The sequence below is a fragment of the Onychostruthus taczanowskii genome, unplaced genomic scaffold, assembly GCF_017590055.1.
Source record: "Onychostruthus taczanowskii isolate IOZ18803 unplaced genomic scaffold, ASM1759005v1 scaffold3, whole genome shotgun sequence".
Lineage (NCBI taxonomy): Eukaryota > Metazoa > Chordata > Aves > Passeriformes > Passeridae > Onychostruthus > Onychostruthus taczanowskii.
In genome coordinates this window covers 2,992,433-3,015,010 of record NW_024500349.1, presented here as the reverse complement: position 1 = coordinate 3,015,010, position 22,578 = coordinate 2,992,433, and the positions used below count along the sequence as shown (strand labels likewise).

The following is a 22,578-nucleotide window of genomic DNA, read 5'->3' as shown; positions in this document are numbered from 1 at the left end:
CACAGAACATACCACTTCTTAAATAATGCTGTTTGTATTTGTTGGTTGTAGTACCACAGTATTCTGACTGTATGTTCTGTTTCACCTAAGGAGTAGGAGTTTCGTTATGGGAGAAAAAGAGGAATATTTTCTTCCCATCAGAAATGCATGGTGTTGCTATTGCTAGCCATGCAGTACAATATAATAATCTTGCCATCTTGTCATCAGGTTGAACAGTTAACAAATCATCTCAAAGAAAAAACAGACAAATGCAGTGAGCTTTTGCTCTCTAAGGAGCAGCTTCAGAGAGATGTACAAGAACGAAATGAAGAAATTGAGAAGCTAGAATGCAGGATAAGAGAACTGGAACAAGCCTTAATCATCAGTGCAGACCACTTGCAAAAGGTATTGCTTGGTTGAAATTTGGCAAGGATTTGCTGCTTTCTTATTTTCTTGAGACCAAAATAGTGTATTTTTTTAATCTGATAACTATTAGTAATATTTCTGTTTATAGGTGGAGGAAAGGAAACAGTTTGGCACCATCATAGTAAAGGGAGAGTTACCTCTTGAAGTACAACTGCAAGCTGAACGAGAAGCTGTGGACAGAAAGGAAAAGGAGGTAAAATGCCTGTGAAAACTTCCATCTTTCCACTTAGATCTTGGTTTGTCAGTTTTTGCTTTTTTTTGAGCTTAGTGAACTATACAGATGAAATTTTTTACAGTTGGAGAGACAGCAGTCCAAATCCCTTGGAAATTCTCTCATGATCCATGATAATTATTGTTCTGTGTTAATATTTATGACTTGCATGAGTGTTTCTGAAATAAAAATTCAGCCCAATTAAGGAAAACTGATTTTTTAGCGGTGTTTAAAATTTCATTCAGTTTAAGGACTCAGAATATCACCAAGTACCCATTCTTTTGTTTGTGCATAGCCAACCAGTTTACTGTAGACATTATACTTGAAATTTATAGCATTTAATTTTTGGCATGACTTCCTACTCCTTTTCCTGCTCCTTTTGTTGGAAACGTAGGTCACGAACCTTGAGGAACAATTGGAGCAGTTTCGAGAGGAGCTAGAAAATAAAAATGAAGAAGTTCAGCAGTTGCACATGCAGCTAGAAATTCAGCGAAAGGAGTCCACTACACACTTGCAGGAACTTGAACAAGAGAACAAATTATTTAAGGTAACTGTGCAACAGAGAAGCCTAAAGATATAGTCTTCTTCCTCCAGAGAAATAAGTTCTTTGAAAATGCCAAGACATCAAATTCTTTCTCTTTCTCAAGCTAGTCCACGATTCAACTTGCCAAAATACTAAAAAGCTCATATGATTACTTGTCATTCCATGAAATTTGTGTATTTTAATTCCTACACTTGAAATACTCATACAAGAATATGCAGAAAATGCTATATACAACTGTAACTCGTTTTTTGGGGGGTTTTTGGGCAGGATGAAATGGAAGTACTAGGACTAGCTATCCAGAAATCTGAAGATGCTGCCATAAAGGACCATCACTTAGTGGCTGGGAGGCTTGCTCACATCATGCAAGAAAAGGATCAGGAAATATATCATCTTCATGAGCAAATAGCAAAACTGCAACAGCAGCTTGAAGTCCCAACTGACAACAAGGTACGTATTTCTGAAATCCTTTTCAGAGTCCTACTTTGTGCTGTTAGTTTAAAGGACAAAAAACCCTCTGTCCCCTACCAGTTGCATTATCTTCTATTGCTGCCTTAATTTACAAATGCAAATGCTTCTATTTCAAGCAGTGCTTTAAATCTAATATCTTTTTCCTTTTTTGTCTCATTTATGTCAGCTGCTTTTTTGCTTGCTTTTCTTTTTAATTACTCTCTTTTATTTCTGCTTGAGTTCTTGTCTCAAATTCTTCTTCATTCCTTGTTCCAATACTTCTGAATATTTAATAATATTTAGGTAGCTGAATTCAATCTCCACATTCATTTTAGCATCTTCCCTCACGTGACTTACATTGTGTTGTGCTCCAGCGACATCTGCTGGATCATGTTAGATTTTAATGCATTTTCAGCAGTTAAACTTCTGAGCTCCATGAGCTTGTGTGAATGCTTTGTTCTCATGGTTGTGTTGGCAACATCTTTTATCCAATTTCAAGCATGGAGGTGCAAACAGAATGCTGTGTTTTATAGAAAGAGAAAGAAAGAAAGAAAAGAAAGAAAGAACGAAAGAAGCAGAATTATCTTTTATTTATTGAGCTTTAACACCTGTAGCTTTCTGTTATTTTTCAATTATGTTAGTTTTTTATTATCAGCATCATCTTCTTTTGGCTTACTTCCATTTTATACAGATAAAACACACTGATTTTTTCAGTGGCTGAATTTTGCATTCTGACTATTTTAAATGTTATTTATTACTCAAAAGCAAGTTAAGAACAGGATTTCTGTTATCCCTTGGTAGCTGAATGAACATTTAGGCTAACATTCTACTACAACATATTGAATCCACTAAAATAGGGCTCTGACTGAGCTGAATAATTTCACTGAGTCTTTAGTTCAAAATTCAGTTACAGTGAAACTCAGTGGATAATGTTGAAACTTGGAATGGGATTTAGGAAACTGGATTTTGGAAATACCATACCTAAAGAATCCAGAACAGTTCTGCTCTATACAATGACCCCAGTAATAGAGTTACAGTTCTTGCCTTGAGAAAAATACCTAGGATTCAGTTATAATTAATTTTGATTAATTACTTCTCCTGTTACATGAAGCTTAATTTTCTTAATTTTATCCTCTGAATTTGGTTTTATTTTAAAGGACATTAAATAATTACTCTTCTTGGTTATGAGAGCATTATTAAATATTAATAGATTATTCTTAGGTTAATCCCTTTTCTAAGTGCCTTAGACATCTTCATCCCTCTAAGTGCTTTTCTTTTAATTACTGTATCTGCATTCTATGGGCCTTTATTCCATTATGTTATCAAGAACAGAAACTGTTATGCTGAGTTGATAGCAGTCACCAGGATCACTGTGCCTGTGGCAGTGGGGTTGAAACTATATGATCTTCAAGGTCCTTTCCAACCCAATACATTTTATGATTTTATGATTCATTCAGATTTTATTTAGTGTTTCTGAGCTTCCTCTAGGCTGTGGATTTTTAAAATTAAGTTCTAGGTTGGCAAACCAGCCTTTCTAATTTGTATGGTCACATTTATTTTTGTACATATTATACTTATTAGAGAGTCATCTTATTATTCTACTTAACTAACTAAGCATAATGAAGTATTAAGTCATAAAGGAAAAAATATGGTTATTTTGAGTAGTGAATTTAGTAATCTTTCATCTTTTCTGCATGTTTTTTTTCATATTTGAAAAGACTCTAATAGAGTTCTTACCTATGTCAGATACCATAACTGATTTTATTTTATTATATGTTTTTTTGATTATTTTTGATGTATCTTCTTCTGCCTTCTGGATTTCCACTGTAGAAGCACTGTTCACTTCAGATCTCCAGACATTCACTTAAAAAAAAAATCAATTTTTTTTTCTTACTTTACTACTTAAAATCTTGTCTGCCTTTATTTTGGCTTTGTAAAGACAACTTTTTTGTCACTCTTCTACACTCAAATAAAAATTACACTTCCACTGTAATTTAATAAGAAGGTTTTTAAATGAACTTTTATTCCTTTTGCTGAGACTTTTTTATTTATTGAATTTAGAGTTAATCAACACCAGTCACTCCATTTTTTGTTTCTACTTCTTTATTAGAAGCCAATATAAGATGTCTTCTCTTTTCTGCGTCATTAAGTCATCACCTTTGTATTTGATCAGTTACATAATTTTATCAATTTCTTGGAATTTTGATCCCCTTACACAGCATTTAATTCAAAGTGTCTGTAGAAGTAATCTAGGAAAGTATTAGTCTTACTCTCTTCATGTTTTCATGAGTCTCTGATTTTTGTTTGGATAGTCATATGCATTACCAAGCAAATACTTGTGTAACTTTGCCTCTGTACTTTGATTTAAACTATGGCACAAGGAAATTACTGTGCTCTGGGTCTGTATGTACTATTTGCCCTGCGTGTTTGTGTGCACATCTGCATCCATGTGTGCATGCACACATAAACACACAAACACATATTTAGGGTTGTGGCAGAAAATGTCACAGTCAACTGATAGGTGTTTTCTATGGTCTCAGATTAAAAAGCATGTTATATTGGTATTTTTCAACACACCTAGTAAAAGGTCTTTTTTTATTTAAAATACATATTCATCTAAATTGGTCTTATATAAGCAAGTATTTGCTTGAAATTCAGTGTTCCCTAGCTCTGTGAATGTTACAAATGCTTTCACTTCATCTGATGCTTTAATACCTATTTTTCAGTTCTTTAAGGTCGTGGGCTGCTTTCTCAGTCCTATTTGAAAATGTCTCAATTCTCATTAAAACTTTAGAAGAGATATGACATTAAGAAATTCATTGAGAACTTTCTTTTACGAGATCTTTCGATGTTTGATTAAACTGTTTCTGGGAAGTCCAGAACAAACATGACATGGGTGGTTTTATTTGGCTTTTTTTCCCCAGGTTATTGAAGAGCAGAATGAGCATATACGGGAGCTTGAAGCCCAGGTAGAATGTCTGAAAAGTGATCAAGAGCGTGTGAAGAAAAAAAACGATGAGGAAGTAGAGCAATTGAATGATGTAATTGATAAGCTTCAGCAGGAACTGGCAATTATTGAACAAAAGGTACCAACAGATGTTCCTGATTTTCAAGAAGATGCTGACAGTCCAAAACACATACTTGAAGCAGTTTTGGCAGAAAAGGAAGCTTTGGAAAAGCAAGTAGAAAACATAAATGCAGAGGCGTCTCAAACAAAAAATGAGCTTGAGGAAACAAAGTTAAAAATGAGCCAGTTAAAGCAAGAAATAAGTATATTAAAAAAAGAGCATGCAAGAATAACAGAGAAATATAAGTGTGCACTGGTCCAAGGTGATAAGTCAAAATCAGAAGACAGGAGCAATGGAAAAACTGAACAAGTGGAAGGAGACTTGTGTCAGGAGATAGATTTGCCAGATCAGTCCCAGCTTAGGACTTCAGATGAGAATGCAAGAGTCACCATTAGCAGGATGGAGATACAACTGCAGCAACTTCAGGCATGCATTAAGCAAAAAGATTCAGAACTGTGCCAGTGCTACCATGAAATAAAAGACATGAAAGAGCAAAGCAAAGCTGAAAAAGAAACACTTAAAAAGAGGGTATTAGAACTGGAAAAGACACTAATGGAGAAAGTTGCTGCTGCTCTTGTGAGTCAGGTTCAGCTAAATGCAGTTCAAGAGCAGAGAAGATTCATGCAGGAAATTCAAGAAGCTTCAAAGTGTGTGGATGAAGCAAGCAAGAATGCCCAAACAGAGGGTTTGAGTGATAGAACTGAAAATGAGACAGAATCAAAATTATCACTCTTAACACAGAGGCTTAATGAGATGGAAGACCAACTGGCAATGGTAAATCGTAGCTTGGAGCTAGAAAAAGAAAATGTAAAAGTTGCACAAAGGGAAGCTATAGTGAAAGAGGAGAGGTTCTTAGAGCTTCAGCAATTACTAGAAGAGGTTAAAGAAAAACATAAAGAAGAGATTCAGAAATATATTAAGCAAGAAGAAATGCAGACATATCAGGTAAATAGACGCCATTTTCTTTTGTCTTGTTTTCACTAAATCCTGTTATTTTATGTAAGTATAATGAATGAAATGGTTCTTAATGAGAATAAGTATAGGCATATTCTGCTCTGTGTAGAACTTTCATTTCTTTATTATTCCTGCAGTTACAAAGAAGGGAAGGATGTTAAGGATGTTATTTTAGGGGAACCCACTATCAGTTTCCATTATGTATTAAAAATACCTTACTTTTCCATGATTGTAAGGTGGTTTTGAATTTTGGACATAAAATTTATTATTCTTAATTTGACTTGACATAGAATGGAATGTAGTACACCTTTACATGGTGTGGAGGTAGAGACATAAGAATTAAAATTATAAAAATTGTTTAATATAGGATTCAGAATGATAGGAGACTATATAGGTGGTTTTGAGATGGAGGTTGTTTATTTATGTATGTTTTGATCTTGGTTTGTTTTCTTGTTTTCCTATCTAAATTCCAAAGATATTTCCCTTCTGTGGCTTTTCCAGTATTCATTTGTCCAGATTTCCATACACCAGTGGTTTATTGCCTCTCAATTTAGAACCATCCGTCAAAATTCACTATGTTTGACAGTCCAAAAATAGGCTTGATGTCTCTGAATATGAGAGTTTCAGCAGTCATTGAACCCTCTACCCCTGTACTGGACAAGAAAAGGTTCTAAGATCTTTCATCCAAATACAAATTTAATGGATGTCATAAATGTCTTATAAGTTAAATAATATTATCAAACCTCATTTCCTATTCTCTGTTGACCTTCCTCCCTGTGCTGTGTGGTGTATCCAATTTATGCTAGAGTTCAGTGAACTGTATGATAGTCTTTCCTCCCATGGTCTTAGTTTTATTTTTTTGAAGCTGTGTTAACCCAAATTACATGCATTTGTTTTCCCCTTTGGTCTTTTCACTTTGTAAGTTGGTGTGAAAGTGATCAGTGCTATTAAGACTTGAATCTTTACCATTTTCTGTGTTTTGTGTTGCCATATAGGTAGAAGCACAGCTCATGGAAAGTCAAAAAGAAAAAGTGCTTATTACTGAACTTGAACAAGTGAAAGAAGAGGCAGCTGCTGCTAAGGAAGAACTGAACAGTTACAGAGAAAAGGCAGAAAAACTTCAGCAAGAACTGACAGTAAGAACCAGTGTTCCATATTGTATTTAAATCAAATAGTTGTACAGGACTTACTGTTCAAATATGCATGCTATAGTTCGAAGAATTTTTTTATCTTTTACTGGAAATGCCACCAAGAAAAACAGCCACTCCGTGCCTACTGTGAGCTGAGGCTGTAGATCCAATATTCACTCATTGCCGAAGTACTTAGTTTTACTGCAGTGCAACAGTGGATCTAGAGCTGTATTTCTTAGGAGATAATATGTGCAGCCATGTGTCATAACTGCTTTAAAATAGAACTGAACTGAACTGAGCTGTAATGGTTTAGAGGATTGCTTGGATTTTAGCTGTTCTAGGTATTTGGAAGGATTGCAGTTGAGATTCTCCATATTTACAGGTAAAAGAGGCAAGTCTGATACATCTTCAGGAAGACCTGTGCAAAGTCAAAGAGAACCTGGTTCAAGCAGAGGAGAAACTTGCAATTTACCTGAGAAAGAACAAAGAAATGGTGAAAACTGAAAGCAAGAAGGATGCAGAAATCTCATGTGATTTGTCAGCCAGTGAGACTACTCTAACTGGAAACAGCTCTTCGTCACAAACAGACAAGACTGTGGAAGTATCACCAGTCCTTGTTAAAAATGCAGAAATCCAAATTGATTTGCAAAATGGATGTTCTTCAGAAGAGATTGCAGAGATTGTAAGAGAATTTACTGAAAAAATTGACCAAATGCAGGAACTCCATGCTGCTGAAATCATGGACATGGAGACAAGGCATATCTCTGAATCTGAAGCATTAAAGAGAGAGAAGTTTGTTGCAGTACAAGTATTGACTGAAGAATGTAATACTTTAAAGGAAGTCATAGAAACTCTACAAGCCAAAGAAGTATGTCTTTTATTTTATAATTACTGAAATACTTCCGTTCAAGCTTTTGCTCTTGCTACAGAAATTCCCATTTAAAATCTGTAAAGTGTGACCCACCACATGCTCAGTAAAAAACTTTAAAGTGTTCTAATTTTTCCATGGCCCTGGGAGAGATTGTGAACCTCTTTCTCAGCATTGTAGTTTGCAAGTGTGCTCAACTATCCGGTGTTTCCTTGTGCTTCTGCCATGAACCTGCCCTGCTCTGGGAAATGTAGGTCACCCTGTAGAATGCCATCTCTCTCATATTCAGTTTTATTGCTTTGATTGCAGCAGAATTGGTTCACATTATTTCCTGCTCCTTAAAAGTTTCTCCCTTTTTGAGTGTGGGTGAGGGGTTAAAGACTTGATTGTTTTCTTTTCTAAATACAGAGAATCCCGGTTTCTGGATTAGCACATTCTCCACCACATCAAGCTAGAGATGGAGCTTCTAGTGGTAAGAAATTTGTTTGTACAGATTTCAAACAGCATTATAAATTAAATCTCCTTTTTTGATATTAAGTTTACTGTTAAAGAGTTTGTGTTCTAAGAAATCAAAGCAGCTACTGCCCAGATTGAAGCAGAAGCCTGTTGCACCAGCAAAAGGTTCTGGACACGCTGTGTCTGTTAATCTGGTACAAAAGGAAAATGTCCAGAGCAGAGATGGGTTTTAGTTGGGGCATCAGATGCTAATTATTTTCCTTTCCATTGGAGTTTCTGTATCCTTCTTAGCTATTACATTGTCTCTTCAGCATAGCTTCATCACCTCCTGATAGTATTTAAAGCTACATACATCTCCCTGTGGGAGATGATGGCAGAGATTGATTTCTCCAAGTGTAATAAAATTATTCGAGTGATCTTTTACGTAGGCAATGCTAAGCGTATTAAGAGTGGGTTATTTGGCACAAGTGTTTATGCAAGTAGTTCTTTGTCTTGTAAAACTAAATAAGGATTTTTAAGTTTGGTTGTGGTTTTATTTTTTTAGTTTTGTTTTGCTGTTACTTCTCTGAAACTGAAAAAGAAAAACGATAAAACAGGTAGTCTCCAGGCTTAGAATGAACCCTTAGTGACATGCACCTACCTGTTAAAACAACAGATGAAAAATACTTTTTTGATGCCTGTTTTTCAAAGCTTCACAGTAATCCAGCTTTCATGTTTCTCTCTCTTTTTATTTTAGACTCCAGTTCAGACTGGAGTCAAGGAATGTATCTTGCTCAGACCCAGGGATCTGACACAATATCTGAAGGAATAGATGAAGGTGAAACTTCAACAGATTTACTTCCAAAAAAAATTAAGGTAAAATGGACTCAATCTTTTTTTTTAAGGAACAGGAGTGATACTACTGAAAGTTGAAATTAGTTTCTGCTTGATCATTGATAGCAGAACCATTTAGATAAGTTTTAGTGTTGACTATTTTAATACATTTTCTCACAGTGATGTGCATTTTTGCATTTTAAATTAGTCTAAATATGAGTTTTATATCTGTAGGCTCGTTCTCAGTTATGATTATGAGAAATAAAACTAGTTACAATTTATTGCAATTTTGTTGTATTAACAATAATGTCATGATCATATGTTACATAATTTTATAGATTCTATTTTTATAGCTATGTTATGAAGGCAAAGGTGTTTATCATAAACAGTAAGAGTATTATGCTTTGATTATATTTTTAAGTATTTTGTGACAAATCCCAAGCTTCATAATAATTTCAAAAAGTGAATTGCAAAGCTCACCTGGAAGCTTCCCAGGACTGTTTTGAAAATGTCAGTTTCCATTAGTAGCTATTAAAAAAAAATTAATTTGACAAATGTACACTGGAAAACTTTATTTGAAACTGAGGAAAAATACAAGTATTTAATAAGTTTCTGTGTGACACATATAAAGGGCTGGGTGACACTTCTGTCCTTGATATGAGGAAACATAGTTTCCTTGTGCTGATCAAATTAGAAGAACCAGTTTTCCAATACATATGAAATAAGATTGCAATTATTATTGCTATGTTGTTATTACTGGCATTACTGATTTTTTTTGCTTTTATTGTAGGGTTTGCTGAGAGCAGTCCATCATGAAGGCATACAGGTGCTGTCTCTCACAGAATTTCCATACAGCGAAAAAGATCTGTCACCTCATAAGCAAGAGCCAGAATCTTGGCTAGAAGAAAGAAAAGCTTTCCTAAACACCATCTCATCTTTGAAAGATTTAATTGCAAAAATGCAAGTTCATAGAGAATCTGAGGTATAAATAATAGAGTAAGATTCTGTCTGAATAAAAAACAATTTATTATAACCTTCTAAGACACATTCACTGTTCAGGTTTAAATGCTTAAATATTCTGTTACAATGAAAAATATTTTCTAAATCTGCCATAAAACTCCATATTGCAGTTGATGGTATTACAGCTTATATTTGTTCTTCTGTGCATTGATAGCTTTTGACTGTATAGGTCCACATAAGAATAATTTTATTTTGAAACATGTTCCAGTAGCAGTTTAAATATAATTTTTTAATGCTGTTATTTATTGGCTTATTAGTCAGTAATCTGTTAAAACTTCTGCTTGTTAAATTACTCCAGTTAGACTCTTGGGTATATGCAGGTAGTTTCTATTAGATCAGCATTTCCTTTAGCATGTAAAGTGGGCAGATGAACTTGGTGTCATTTAAAATGAAATCTTTTTCATACACAATATCTGCACAATACCACATAGCTCTGTGAGAGCCTAGGGAGTGACATGTAATATAGGAGAAATTAAAATAATAGTGTGATACAGTAACCTCCGTAGTAACTACATGGGGCTAAATTTTCAGTTACAAAAAGCTAAATCACCTCCGTCTTAAACAAAGCTAAAAGTTTATGATTTGTGAATGCAAAAAATTTGTAATGTGTACAGTAAATGCATCCATTTGGATGGATGAAATTTACACAATAATTAAAAAGAGCTATATATTCCACTGAAAACACACACTCTACATAGAAATTATAATGATGTAATCTTTCAATTTGGCTCTTTAAATTGTTTTTGTACCACTGCAGATCTATGCAAGTACTGAATCTCCTGAAGGTGTGTCAGACTGGCGAGGAGAACTTCTGCATGCCATTCAACAGCTTTTTGTGAGGGAACAAAATGTTCTCCTTGCTGCATTTCAAACTGAACTTGCAGAAATGGGCACAAGAGATGCAGTGATGTTGATGAATCAGTTAGAGCACAGACTACAAGAGCAGGTAATATAAACCATACTGTAGTCAAAGTGTTTGTCTACATTAGATTTTAATTTTAAATTTATAAACCCATTATAAATATATGTCTTTATGGTAGTTTTGACAGACTAAGGATGAAAACAAAGTCAGACTTGCAGAATGAACTGTTGTCTTTTAAAAGAAAAATTATGTGGCATGGGGAAAGAAACTTTTGGGTGCACAAGTTACAGAATATATACAGCCTTCAGAGATCAATTTGAATTAAACACAGTTGTCCTGAGCTTGATGTCATTAAGTTAATTAGAATTATGTTACACTGTCTAAGAGAAAAGGTAGCTTGTTTATAGAAAATAATTTGTGAGAAGAGAAGGTGATAAGGCTGCTATGGGACAGAGGGAAGTCAGTTATCTCCTCTGGAGCATGGAAGGATTAGTGAGAAAATTGCAGTTTACCAGAAAAGTGATAGCAGTTTTCAGTCTTTTTGATGCCTAGAAGAGAACTAAAAAATAACAAGTAGTTTTTCCAAATATTGTAATACTGACTTCATTGAAAATGTTTTGAATATGTGTGGACTATGAATATATAAATAAATGTAATGTCAACACCATAGTTATTCTCATAAAATCTGGAGTTTTACTTTGAAATGTTTCTAATGCTAATAGGCTACTAACCAGAGAGCAGCAATGGACAGTCTTCAGAATGCAGACAGAAGAAGTTTGCTGATGGAGATTCAAGTATTACATGCTCAGATGAACAGTAGGAAAAGTAACCTCAAGAGAGAACAAGAGATTGATTCAAAAAGCCAAGGTGACTTCTGTGGTAATATGTCTGTTTCCAAATGCTTGCAAGGCAGTGCTTATAATGTTGTGACAAAAATGGTGACTTTCTTTGGTCTCTGATTTTGATATGTGTGTTCTGAACATGCATACTTTTCATCTTCTTCAATCTTATTTGACTGCTTTTGCAAAAATTAAGATATTACCTGTGTTCTTTTGACTTGTATCAAACTGAAAGTGATACAAAGTTATGTTCAATTGCTCTTGGATCTTGAATTTTAAGGCTATTTTCCATGTATATGCTTCACTATTTAGGTTCAGCAGCTTTGAAATTATCTAAGCTGGATAGTCAGTCATAATGCAGAAACTAAGAAGCAGTTAGAATGAAGAACAAAAGGTTCAGAGAACAGGTATACTTTAAAATTAAGTAAAGCTCACTGTCAGTGTTTAGTTACAATTATTAGGTCACAAGTATACATATGTAATATAACTAACTTTAATTGTGTTAATCATTATCCAAATTATGTGTATTGGTATAGTTGCACACGTCTTACAGCCTTTAAGGAATAAAGAAGTTGAAGTGATTACTTCAAACTATGAAAGGTATTCAAGTATAAAAGTCATGGGTTTGCTTTTATTGTGCTACTGAAAGAAAATATTATTTTAAAATATCACTCTTAATAATAGCCTTGTGGTCATGCTCTGGCTAGGAGAAGCTTTACCCAAACACAGTGTTTTTTCATGAAGTAATTTCCATATGAATGGTTCTCTCAGAAATGCTGGAGTATAATATGCAGCAGAAGCAGTTGCAGATTCTGGAGATGCAAGTGGAGCTCCGGAGTATGAAGGACCGAGCAGCAGAGCTTCAGGAGCAGCTGAATTCAGAGAGGATGATGGGTGCAGAGATGAAAAATGAACTTGCACAAGCCAAACTAGAGCTTGAAGCAACCCTTAAAGCACAGCACAAGCACTTCAAGGACCTAGAAACCATCAGGTGTGGCTTTCAGTACCAAGCTGTCTGTGTTGGCTGTGAAGATTATCTTTCCTAATCTGAAACCATAATACTGATTTTCTTAAGGGGCTTGATGTCATGTAGTATAATTGTTTCTCAGTATTTCTGTAAAACCTGCCTGACAAAAATAGACTTTCTACATTTGACAAAGAATATATTTCAGTTAATAATTTGATTTAATACTATATTAATTATCAAGTTCCTTTTTAAAATTTGTCACATTATGCTACTGTAAACAAGCTAATAAATGGACCATATTTATTAAAGGTTTTTAATCTCTATGAAAATGAAGAAAAAAAATTGCAAAGTTAAGATGACTTTGCAAGTACTTCCATATAAAGTACTCTTAAATGTTGTTTTGATGTGGTTGATAGCAGAAGCCACAGATGTGGCACTTAAGAAAGCCATTATTATTTATGCCTGAGCTAGAGGGATGCACCCATGAACAGTATCTTAATGTCCAGCTCAGAGATAACAAATTAGGCTGGAACTTAAATTGGGATTACTTTACCTATTACTTTATACCCTTTACAGACCATCAGGAACAAGTTTCTTTTTCAAACAGATGCAAAATTGATTTGCAAAAAAAAATGAAAATTTGGGTCATAGATTTTTCCTTTTCCCCCAGTATATTTTTTCCCTTGAGAAACACAGCAGCAAGATGCACTTCCATGGCATTCTTTAAGATTTTGGCCCGTGACTGGATAAAGTTGAACAGTAACTGCCTCTGAGCCCCAACAAGTGGCAGCTACAGAGGTAGCAGGATGGACACACTTGTTTTAGTTCTTGACCTATGCAACTCTTTTGAGTTTGAGTTAGTCTTGTTTTTCTAAATAGGCTTTTCACTGTTACTCTACTAGTCTAGCAGTGTTTTCAGTGCACAGGATGGAATAAATATCAAGTAACTGACTGTATCATGACAGGATTAGAGTCACTGCCTAATGTAAAGTTTGTCCATTTTTCTTTTAGGACTGAAGTTAAAGAAAAAGCAGCTGAGCTAGATATTCTCAAGGATACAATGGCCAATGAACAGAAAAAATCAAGAGAGCTACAGTGGGCTTTGGAAAAAGAAAAAGCTAAAATGGAACGCAGTGAGGAAAGAGGAAGAGAGGAGCTTGAGGTATTCCATAATCCCAAGAGGCCTGGGACATGAAGGAGCATGAAAATACTCTTTTGGTTAACATTTCATCTCCGTTTACATTTTTTGTCCAATGCATGCTTCATTGTTCTGTCTTCAACTGTAGTATTATATATTATCTAGAGCTGAAGAAAAGTGTATAAAAGCTGTGTGGCAAAGTATGAAAAAGGCCTGATGCACATTCCATTTAAATCAGTTGGAATTTTACTGTGCTTTTTAGGCCCAAGATTAAAAGATTCTGTAATGGCTCTCAGTTATTCAAGGGAACAGGACACTGCTGATGGCTACACTCAGCCCCCACCACAGCCTAACTCATAAAATATAGTATCTAAGAATATGATTTAAGGAGACATACTGTTTGCCACAATTTAAAAAGTCTGCCGTTTCATCTCATGAAAATCAAGCTAGGGAGTTTACTTTAGGAGAAAATGCTTTATTAGTATCTTCCTTGGTACCTCTTCAGTATTTGATGCAGTGAAGGGGAGAGCAGGTATCCTGGTACAAGACAAAAACAAAAAAGCCAAAAAAGCAATAACTTCAACAGCATCAATTTATTTATTTGAAATCCAAAGTTGAAAAATCATTTTCACAGTTTTAGAAAGTAAAAGCAGCTGGCTATCTTCAACTTCAGAACTACAGTTGTTTGTATCTCACTATAAAGTATGTGTTAAAAAGATTATTTTATGAAATAATCTGATTTTAGAATAAAGACATCTGTAATGTATTTTAGTATCAGATGTAACTGCAGCATTCAGAGTACTGTTACATTACTTGGGAATAGCAAATCCTGTTAAAAGCAGCATGTGTAGAGACAGCATATTTGAAATTTACAGAAGATAATGGAAAGTATGCACAAATGGCTTTGATCATTCTTATGTTTTCTTTTGAAAGGACTTAAAGTTTTCTCTTGAAGATCAAAAACAAAAGAACTTAGAGTTAAGTAAACTTCTGGAGCAAGAGAAACAGCTGTCAAGTGATCTGCAACAGAGAATTGAATCCCAAGAAGCACTCAGTGCTGCCCAGCTGTCACGTGAGCGAGGCCGTAATTCTGAGTTGCAGGTGCTTCTTGAATCAGAGAAGGTTCGAGCTCTCGAAATAAGCAGTGCCCTAGAAAGGGAAAAAGAGCTATGTGCTCAGCTTCAAAGTGCTGAAGATAAGGGGCAAGCTGGAACACCTAATCCATCTGAGGAATTGCTTAAAGAGCTACAGAAGCAAATGGATGAAAAGCATGACCGTATAGTGGAGTTAGTAAGTGAGATGGAAAAGTATAAACTGGAATCTGTGCAAGTGAGACAGCAAATGGAAAAAGAAAGGCAGATTCAGAGACAAGCACTGCAAGCAGAACAAGATGCTAACATAATGGTACAAAAGAAACTCCATGAACTAGAATCCAAAGTAGAAGACCTTCAGTGGCAACTTGGAGAAAAGAAGCAAGAAGTTCATAAATTAGGGAATGAAACAAAGAAGTTGCAGGAAATAATCCAAGATCTACAGAAAAAAGAGCAGGAGGATGAAGGAAGAAAGGAAGCCAAAAGGACATCAAGCCACAACCCAAATGAGGTACAGTAGGATTGAAAGTAATGTGTTATATTGAAATATACAATTTAGCTTTAATTCTTTTGCTCAGTTATGTGTCACCGTGCCTTGACTCAATCTATAAAATAGCCTACAGATTACAGAACATGGGCACCAGAGAATGAAAAAGGGAAAGCATTCCAGTTTGCTTCCTAAAACTATTCACATGCTCCCCCTGAGAGTGAAGTTATAGAAGTATATAAGGAGGAGCACGAGCAGAAATGCATCTGAGTGTATACACACACTTTGTGTCTCAGGACAGAAGAAGAACATTGCTTGCAACCAGTTGCAGGAATGAGCTATTCCTGCTCAGGAATGCCCCAGGCCACTGCCCTTAATCTTTAGTTCATAAACTGCAACAGGTCTTTGAAACATCATAAGTGATCTTCCAACAGCTTCAGTAAAGAAATGAGTAAGCAATCAAACAAGCTTATGTATGAATATGTGTATGTTAGCAAACAAAATAGAAGGAAGAAATCAAGATAAAAAATCAATTTAAGAATTATCCTAATTTTTAGATGGATGAAAGTGCTGTCTCTTTTGCCTCTAAGTTTTTCACTGTCATAAAAGGTTAGGAGAGCTTTAAAATTATTTTTAAATTACTTTTAGAACTTCTTTAGAAACTTGCCTGTAAGTGGTAATTGTTGCTGGATGAGTCATTTGTGAGTAATCGCAGAGAGGACTGACAGGAGACTTGCTTGCCTCTTTGCTGACCATGTTTTTGCCCATCCTGACATCATTTGTTTTACCAGTTATTTGTATGTGGAGCCAGGAAGGAAATTTTTCTTTTCATCTACTTTGGCTACTGGTTTTTGTCTTCTGAATCATTGGAAACTACCCACATCTAGAGGCAGGATATTGAGTGTATTGGTAACTGTGACAGCAGCAGCCTTCCTGCCATGCTCATTTTGTGCACCTTGTTCTTCTGCACAGAGGGAACTGCCAGCATTGTGGTCAGCAGAGTCTTCCCTAGGATCAAGTTAGCAGCAGCTGTTTGGGTTTTTTCCCTTCCTCATCAGCAGATAGTCTGATCTGCTTTCCAGGACCTGCCTGGAATTTCAAATAATGAATCTCCTGCTGTTTTCTGTGACATTTGAAACACTTTGACTTTCTTCTGTGGTAGCACCCTGTAGGGGAAACAGCCAAAGGCAGAGCCATGGACTCATGTTTCTTTGTGAGGGATAGCAGTTCTTCCATGGCGGTGTTGGGAGGCTGGTACCTAGGAACACCTCTTCAGTGCATTGTTTTGCTTGTGGTAGCATCTGTGGTGTGGCTGCCTCTGACTGGAGTGACCTCCATGACCATGGTGGTCTCTTTCAGCCCCTGTTCTTCTGACTATAAATTGGTTACCAAAACACATAGGCCCAGTTGCCCAAATTCCTTGCACAACTGGTAAAGGAGCTTCTGATGGAAGAAACAGAAAGGCTTGGTGGCATCCTGCTGAGTTTTTTGACTGGATTCACACTGTAGCTCCATGATTGCTAGTTCTTAGTCAAGAAAGACACTAGATCTTTCATTTATGATAGTTTAGTGGTACGTTACAGCCGTGTTGTAGTCACATAAATTTCTTTCTCTGTCAGAATTATCTGTTCTTCAGTTTCTGAGTATGTTTCAAAATCATATGTTTTCATTTTACAGCACTGGATCACATACTATATATATATATAAATGCATATTTCTTTCCAGACTACCTGGGATACACCCAATGACAGAACAAGAAATTGGGTTCTCCAGCAAAAAATGGAAGGGGCTGAGACAAATGAGTTGACTTACCGCACACTGACAGATCTCTCTGCTGCTACTGAAATTTTGGAAAAAGTCAGACAAAAGCTGCAAAATGCATCTCCAAAGCTGAAGCAGTTGGCTTGGAAAGCTGCTAGCAGGTTAGACCAGTCTTCAGCCATTTGGTTTAGTAAATAGCAGCCAGCAAGCTAATATATTGGGTTTGAATCCTAATTCACAGACTGCAGGATTTAATTGGGTTTGAGGTTGTTAGTTTTATTGTGTATGCTGTTACTTGAGATATACTGATGGAAGACAGGATCACAGAGTATCAGGTGCTGCTGTAAATCCTGTGTGTTTTAATAGGGTCCTTTCTAAGGCACAGCAAAATAGTATTTTTTTCTTCTGAAATGTGGTAAGGTTTATCTGGGTATGGTATAGGTAGATGAATTTAAAACAATAATTAAATAATTCATCATGCATAAGGGGATAAATATAGGGATTATTGTTCTGAATCATCCTCCTTGGGGAAAAAATTATTATGGTCAAGTGAAACTGATCTTGATTCTTATTTTTGGAAGGTTACTGTCTCCATAAGATTTAAAAATATCATGGTGCTAGGTCCATGGGAGGTTTGAATCTGTTTTTATTTTGCTGTGATGGTTGTTTAATATTAAACATTCCTTCTGAAACATTTGGGCAAAGCAGAATGCAGTATATCTGGAAAATACCCTAGGATTTTGATCACACAGATTCAACAGATTTTTGGGGAGCAGAACCACTATTTTAAATGTGCTTCATGTAGAATATCCCTATCTACAAATGAGTGAAAACTGTTCTATACACTTTATTTTAAAATCAAGATAATTTTGTTTAGAGTCACTTAGCAGTCTTGAAAATGTTGCCCTGTATCCAATAACTGCCAAAGTGACTTGCTATGGATCCAATGCATAGGAATCCATGGAAAGTCCTGTTAGTCTGGTTTGTAGTGTCAGAGCTGATCTGCTGTTGAAACCTCTTTTGTTTCAGATTGCAGTTTGAAACAGCAGATGATCAGGACTTCATTTCAGTACAAAATGCTATTGAAGAAGTTATTTCAGAACTGAAAATACTGCCTGGATTGCCCAGTCTGGAAGAGGTGAGTGTCAAAGCTGTAACTTTGGTGGGAGAGTTAGGATAAAGGGCTGTGAGCAGAAATTGCACGGAGTTTGTAAGCCTGTACTTACTCAGGTCTTTATAGGGCAAAATTCCAGTGAGTATTCTGACTGGAGTTTGTAAAGTATAAAATCCCCTTTGCTGTTTTTTTTGTTTTGTTTTGGTTTTTTTGGTTTTTTTTTGTTTGTTTTGTTTGTTTTTTTTTTAATTTTTGATACTTTAAAAGTGATTTTTCAACTTTCAAATCAAAACTTTTCCAGTTTTTTTTTTAAATTTCTGCATCTCATGGCTTTTTCTTTAAGATGCTTTCCTTTCAACAGTAATCCTGTAACTGAGGAAACTTTTCTCAGTACTTCCTGATATTAAAATCAACATTTAGTATTTACTGTACTGTGTTGACACAACACATTTACTTAAACTGCCTTGTATTTACCAAATGAAAGGCCACTGAAGGTTGAGTGGCATGCACCTGTGTAAAAAAAATGAAGTGAGGTAGTCTCTTGCAAAGAATTCGGCAATATTTGATTTTTAAGTGGGCTTGATTTGGTCCCTGTGTTTAGTCCTGTATTTTAAGCAAGGATTTTCAATGTAACTTGAAAAAAGCTTTTTCCTTTTCCTCTAAGTTAGATAAACATAAACATAGTAGAAAACTTGGCAAATTGTTTTAGCTGATACAATTGAGCTAGTAGGAAAATACTTTGTTGTAATGTACAGGGTAAGTATAGACAAGAAAATCACCATGATTTGTAGTTTACATGTACGCTGAAGTTTTTTATATGAAGTTGATACAAAGCTATTATCATTATCTATAAACGTTTTTCACTGTAAGCCAGTTATTTTCAGACTGGCAATTTGGATCCGATAGAAGTAGAGTTTGGTTTTCTTTCTTCCTCGTAGCTGAAGATGGTGCTGCCGCCGGGGACTCCATCCAGCTCTCTGACTGAGAGGCTGCTCAGACAAAATGCTGAGCTGACAGGCTTTGTCAGCAGACTGAGTGAGGAGAAGAATAATTTGAGGAATGCTGTTATGAAACTGGAGGAAGAACTGAGAAGATACCAGCACAGACAGCCTTCTGCAGACTATGTATGTCCTTGCTGGTGCTGATCTAATGAGTTATGTATACAGACATCAAAGCCTAATTTCTTGTCCTGGTCACCCAGTTGAGAGTGATCAAGCTATCTGCCTTTCTTGGCTTCCCTCTACAGAGTAAATTGGTGTGAGTTATTCTTGTTCAGTGGTCAGTATGTCTTAACTCTGTTAAGTGTAAAACTTAGTGATTTTACCCAGCTTCTTGTTGTTAACTACTCTTTTATTTTAAATGCTTTGTGCCTTTCTTTTTTATCTCTATCTCATCACCATGATAAGCAGATCCAGATAGATCCAGATGGCCTTCAAGATCATGAAGCTAGTATGATCCAGTTGAAGGGACTTTTTTTCCAAGAAGCTGTATTTTCTGGAACATTGATTGAGCTCCTAAAGTCACTGGTTTTGAGGTGTCAGAGTGCAAGAGTGGCCTCAGATCCAAGCACTGAATAGTTTTTCTCATTAATTTTCTGAGCTCTCCACCAAACCAATGACTAGAATGACATGGCCTAAGGTTCTCCAAATCATATCATTCAAATTCAGTTTCCTTTGTCTTCAGTCTTCTAGGCACTCATCAGATGTTGGAGTTAATATTGATACTCTTGTTGCTTCTGAGAAGGAAATTTGGAACAGAGAAAGGCTGTCGCTGCAGAAATCTTTGAAACAAGCTGATGCAGAACTCTCCAAGCTGAGAGCAGAGCTCAGGAGTGAGGCTTTCCTCAGAGAACTAGGATCAGATACTGAAAATGCTGTTTTAAGGGTAAGAAGACTTTTTTTCCCACATGCTAACTGCAGCTGCTTTAAAATTTTTGATTTGGGCTTATTTTTCATTGTGTTCACTCTGCTTTATTCTGAGTAAAAAGATACTAATTCAAAGTTTAATCTTCAGGTACCTGACTATTATTTTTTCTCTCCAAGAATGACATGTAAATACCTGTGTTGTCCTTTTGTGTGTGCTCTATTTCTTGCTGTTAGGTGATCCTCAATATATGAAGTTGCATTCAACAAGTGTGAGCAGCAGCACAGTCTTCTCCATGGTACTGAGAAATGAATAATCACAGAAATGCTGTAGCAGTAACAATGTCAAAGGTCTTGGAACTGTTGTGATTCTTGGAGCTTATGGAGCTTTTTGTCTTTTTCTCTTGTTGCAGAGAATTTATGGCAAATACCTACGAGCAGAGAGCTTCCGGAAGGCTCTCATATATCAGAAAAAATATTTGCTGCTGTTACTAGGAGGATTCCAGGAGTGTGAAGAAGCCACGCTGGCCCTCATAGCACGGATGGGGGGACAGCCTTCCTACACAGACCTTGAAATCATCACACATCATTCAAAGGGTTTCACACGATTTCGCTCTGCAGTCAGAGTGTCCATTGCAATTTCAAGGTAACCTGGAGGAAGTTACATTTCAAACAGATAGGACTGTGCTGTTTGATACATACTTTTCTAGCTCTCTAGTGAAATCTAGAAATTGTCATATTCCATCCTGTTTAAATGGCATAGTTTTGGTAGTCATGAATATAGTAGATACTTTTAGGGTGAGAATGTGAGCAGAGTGTAGGTAAATTCTGCAGTAGGAATAAGCAGTGTGATTGTAGTTGAAAAGGGCTCAGTATCTGATAATCACAGATGGAGTGTACTGGGTAAAGTCATATTATTCAAAAAAATTATGAGCAGTTCTAAGGATTGCACTTATCTATAAAGGTTTTTTCTGCGACTTAATTTCCTTTAAAGATTAAAATCTTAAATGTAAGTATAGTATAGATTTAGGAGTTAATTTTCTTAAATCTATCTAGGTAGTCCTTTGAATTTCACAAGACTAAGGATGAGCAGGAATGGAGAAGAAGAAAAAGTAAAGTTTATTACTGCATAGTACTGCCATGTATCTAACCTTCTTCACAAAGGTTTGAACCCCCAAGCACTTCTGCTTGCTATTGTTCTGAGCCTTGTGTGTCATATTAATTCAAGGAAGTGTTCACGTACCTGTTGTGAGTATTTTATTCATTCAAAACTGCAGTGCTCTGCAGTTGCAGTTTTGGGGCTGCAACAGAGCAAAAAAAGTATACTTAGTATGATTTTAAAATACTGGTGTGCTGTAGCTTAGGTGTTTGAGCCATTTACTGTCCACTTAGACCTATACAGCACCTCTGGAATTGTACATGTGAAACTGAAAGCAGGTTTGGACAAAAGATGGTCTTTCTTAGGGATATGCAAAAGGATGTTTTGTATTTGATACTCAGGTTTTAGATGCCCATCTGTTAATTTTGCTTGCTGGTCAAGAAATTCTTACCATTTCTAGAATACAAGCAGCAGATTACTTTATCAGACTAATTCATTTATCCTGAAGCTGTTTGTTTTTTGTTTTTTGGGTTTTTTTAATTTGAAATGCAGAATGAAGTTCCTGGTTCGTCGATGGCACAGAGTTACAGGTTCTGGTAATCTGACTATCAATAGGGATGTCTTCAGCCAGAACACAGGTAAGTCACAGTCCACTAATGACTGAAAAAATTATATTCACAAGTCACACCACTGCTTAATGGAGATGGGTTTTAATTTTTATTGTCCTCATGTGGAATGAATGGGGGCTGTTCCCTCTTTCTTTTCCTGTAATTGTTTGGATTAACCTATTTGTCAGTTTTCATGCTCAGCACAGACACTAACCTATTTGCTTTCTCTTCAGTTTTGTTTTGCTCCATCGTGGGTGGGATTAAAAAAAATATGGAAGGTTTCCCTATGGAGCATGTTCATGAAAGCAGTTTTAGCTGAGTCATTGGAGTTTACGTAGGAGACCTGAACCACGGTCTTTTCCTTAGAACAAAAGCTTGTCATTCTTTTGTTATAGGTTTAAGTCTGGGAAATAACAGTTTTCTGTTTGCTTTTTGTAGGAGTTTAAGGAGAATCAGAAACTTTTTTATTATTTACTGTCTGTTTAGGTCTGTAATAAAATCTCTGCTCAGTCTGTGGGAGTTTTCTCACTGACGTCAGTAAGGCCAGGATTTCACCTCTGCTTTTGCTTGAGGGAGTCTGAAAGTCGTCTACACTTGTTAAATGCCATTTTTGTGATATGCAAACAGAAAACTCATATCTGAGATTCCCAGAAAGGTGCAAAAGGTCTTACTTTTTTTAGTTTTCAAGACACTGCTTTTTGTATTTCTAGGTAATGAATTACGGCCTGATTCATATTCTGGTGGCATGGATCTTTATGGAGAGCAGAGGCATTCTTCTAGATCCAGGTGAGGCATAGAATGTCCTGGATCTCCTATAAACTTTCAATACAAGTA

The 22,578-nt window shown here is 35.9% G+C and overlaps 1 protein-coding gene across 5 annotated transcripts in view; it reads left to right on the top strand.

Moving 5' to 3' along the window:
- Positions 1-22,578, top strand: part of AKAP9 (A-kinase anchoring protein 9) — a 105,110-nt gene that overhangs the window by 80,320 nt on the left and 2,212 nt on the right. For 4 of the 5 annotated variants that reach the window (XM_041408321.1, XM_041408320.1, XM_041408319.1 and 1 more), the window contains 22 exons: positions 208-384; positions 494-598; positions 1,011-1,163; positions 1,428-1,607; positions 4,532-5,620; positions 6,625-6,765; positions 7,142-7,627; positions 8,036-8,099; positions 8,820-8,938; positions 9,687-9,878; positions 10,674-10,862; positions 11,501-11,645; positions 12,389-12,608; positions 13,596-13,746; positions 14,656-15,324; positions 17,026-17,222; positions 18,091-18,199; positions 19,114-19,299; positions 19,859-20,059; positions 20,451-20,683; positions 21,689-21,774; positions 22,455-22,530. In XM_041408321.1, coding sequence (XP_041264255.1) covers positions 208-384; positions 494-598; positions 1,011-1,163; positions 1,428-1,607; positions 4,532-5,620; positions 6,625-6,765; positions 7,142-7,627; positions 8,036-8,099; positions 8,820-8,938; positions 9,687-9,878; positions 10,674-10,862; positions 11,501-11,645; positions 12,389-12,608; positions 13,596-13,746; positions 14,656-15,324; positions 17,026-17,222; positions 18,091-18,199; positions 19,114-19,299; positions 19,859-20,059; positions 20,451-20,683; positions 21,689-21,774; positions 22,455-22,530 — 5,168 coding nt within the window. The remainder of the gene's footprint in view (positions 1-207; positions 385-493; positions 599-1,010; positions 1,164-1,427; positions 1,608-4,531; positions 5,621-6,624; positions 6,766-7,141; positions 7,628-8,035; positions 8,100-8,819; positions 8,939-9,686; positions 9,879-10,673; positions 10,863-11,500; positions 11,646-12,388; positions 12,609-13,595; positions 13,747-14,655; positions 15,325-17,025; positions 17,223-18,090; positions 18,200-19,113; positions 19,300-19,858; positions 20,060-20,450; positions 20,684-21,688; positions 21,775-22,454; positions 22,531-22,578) is intronic. The other variant, XM_041408322.1, reaches the window with a different exon arrangement.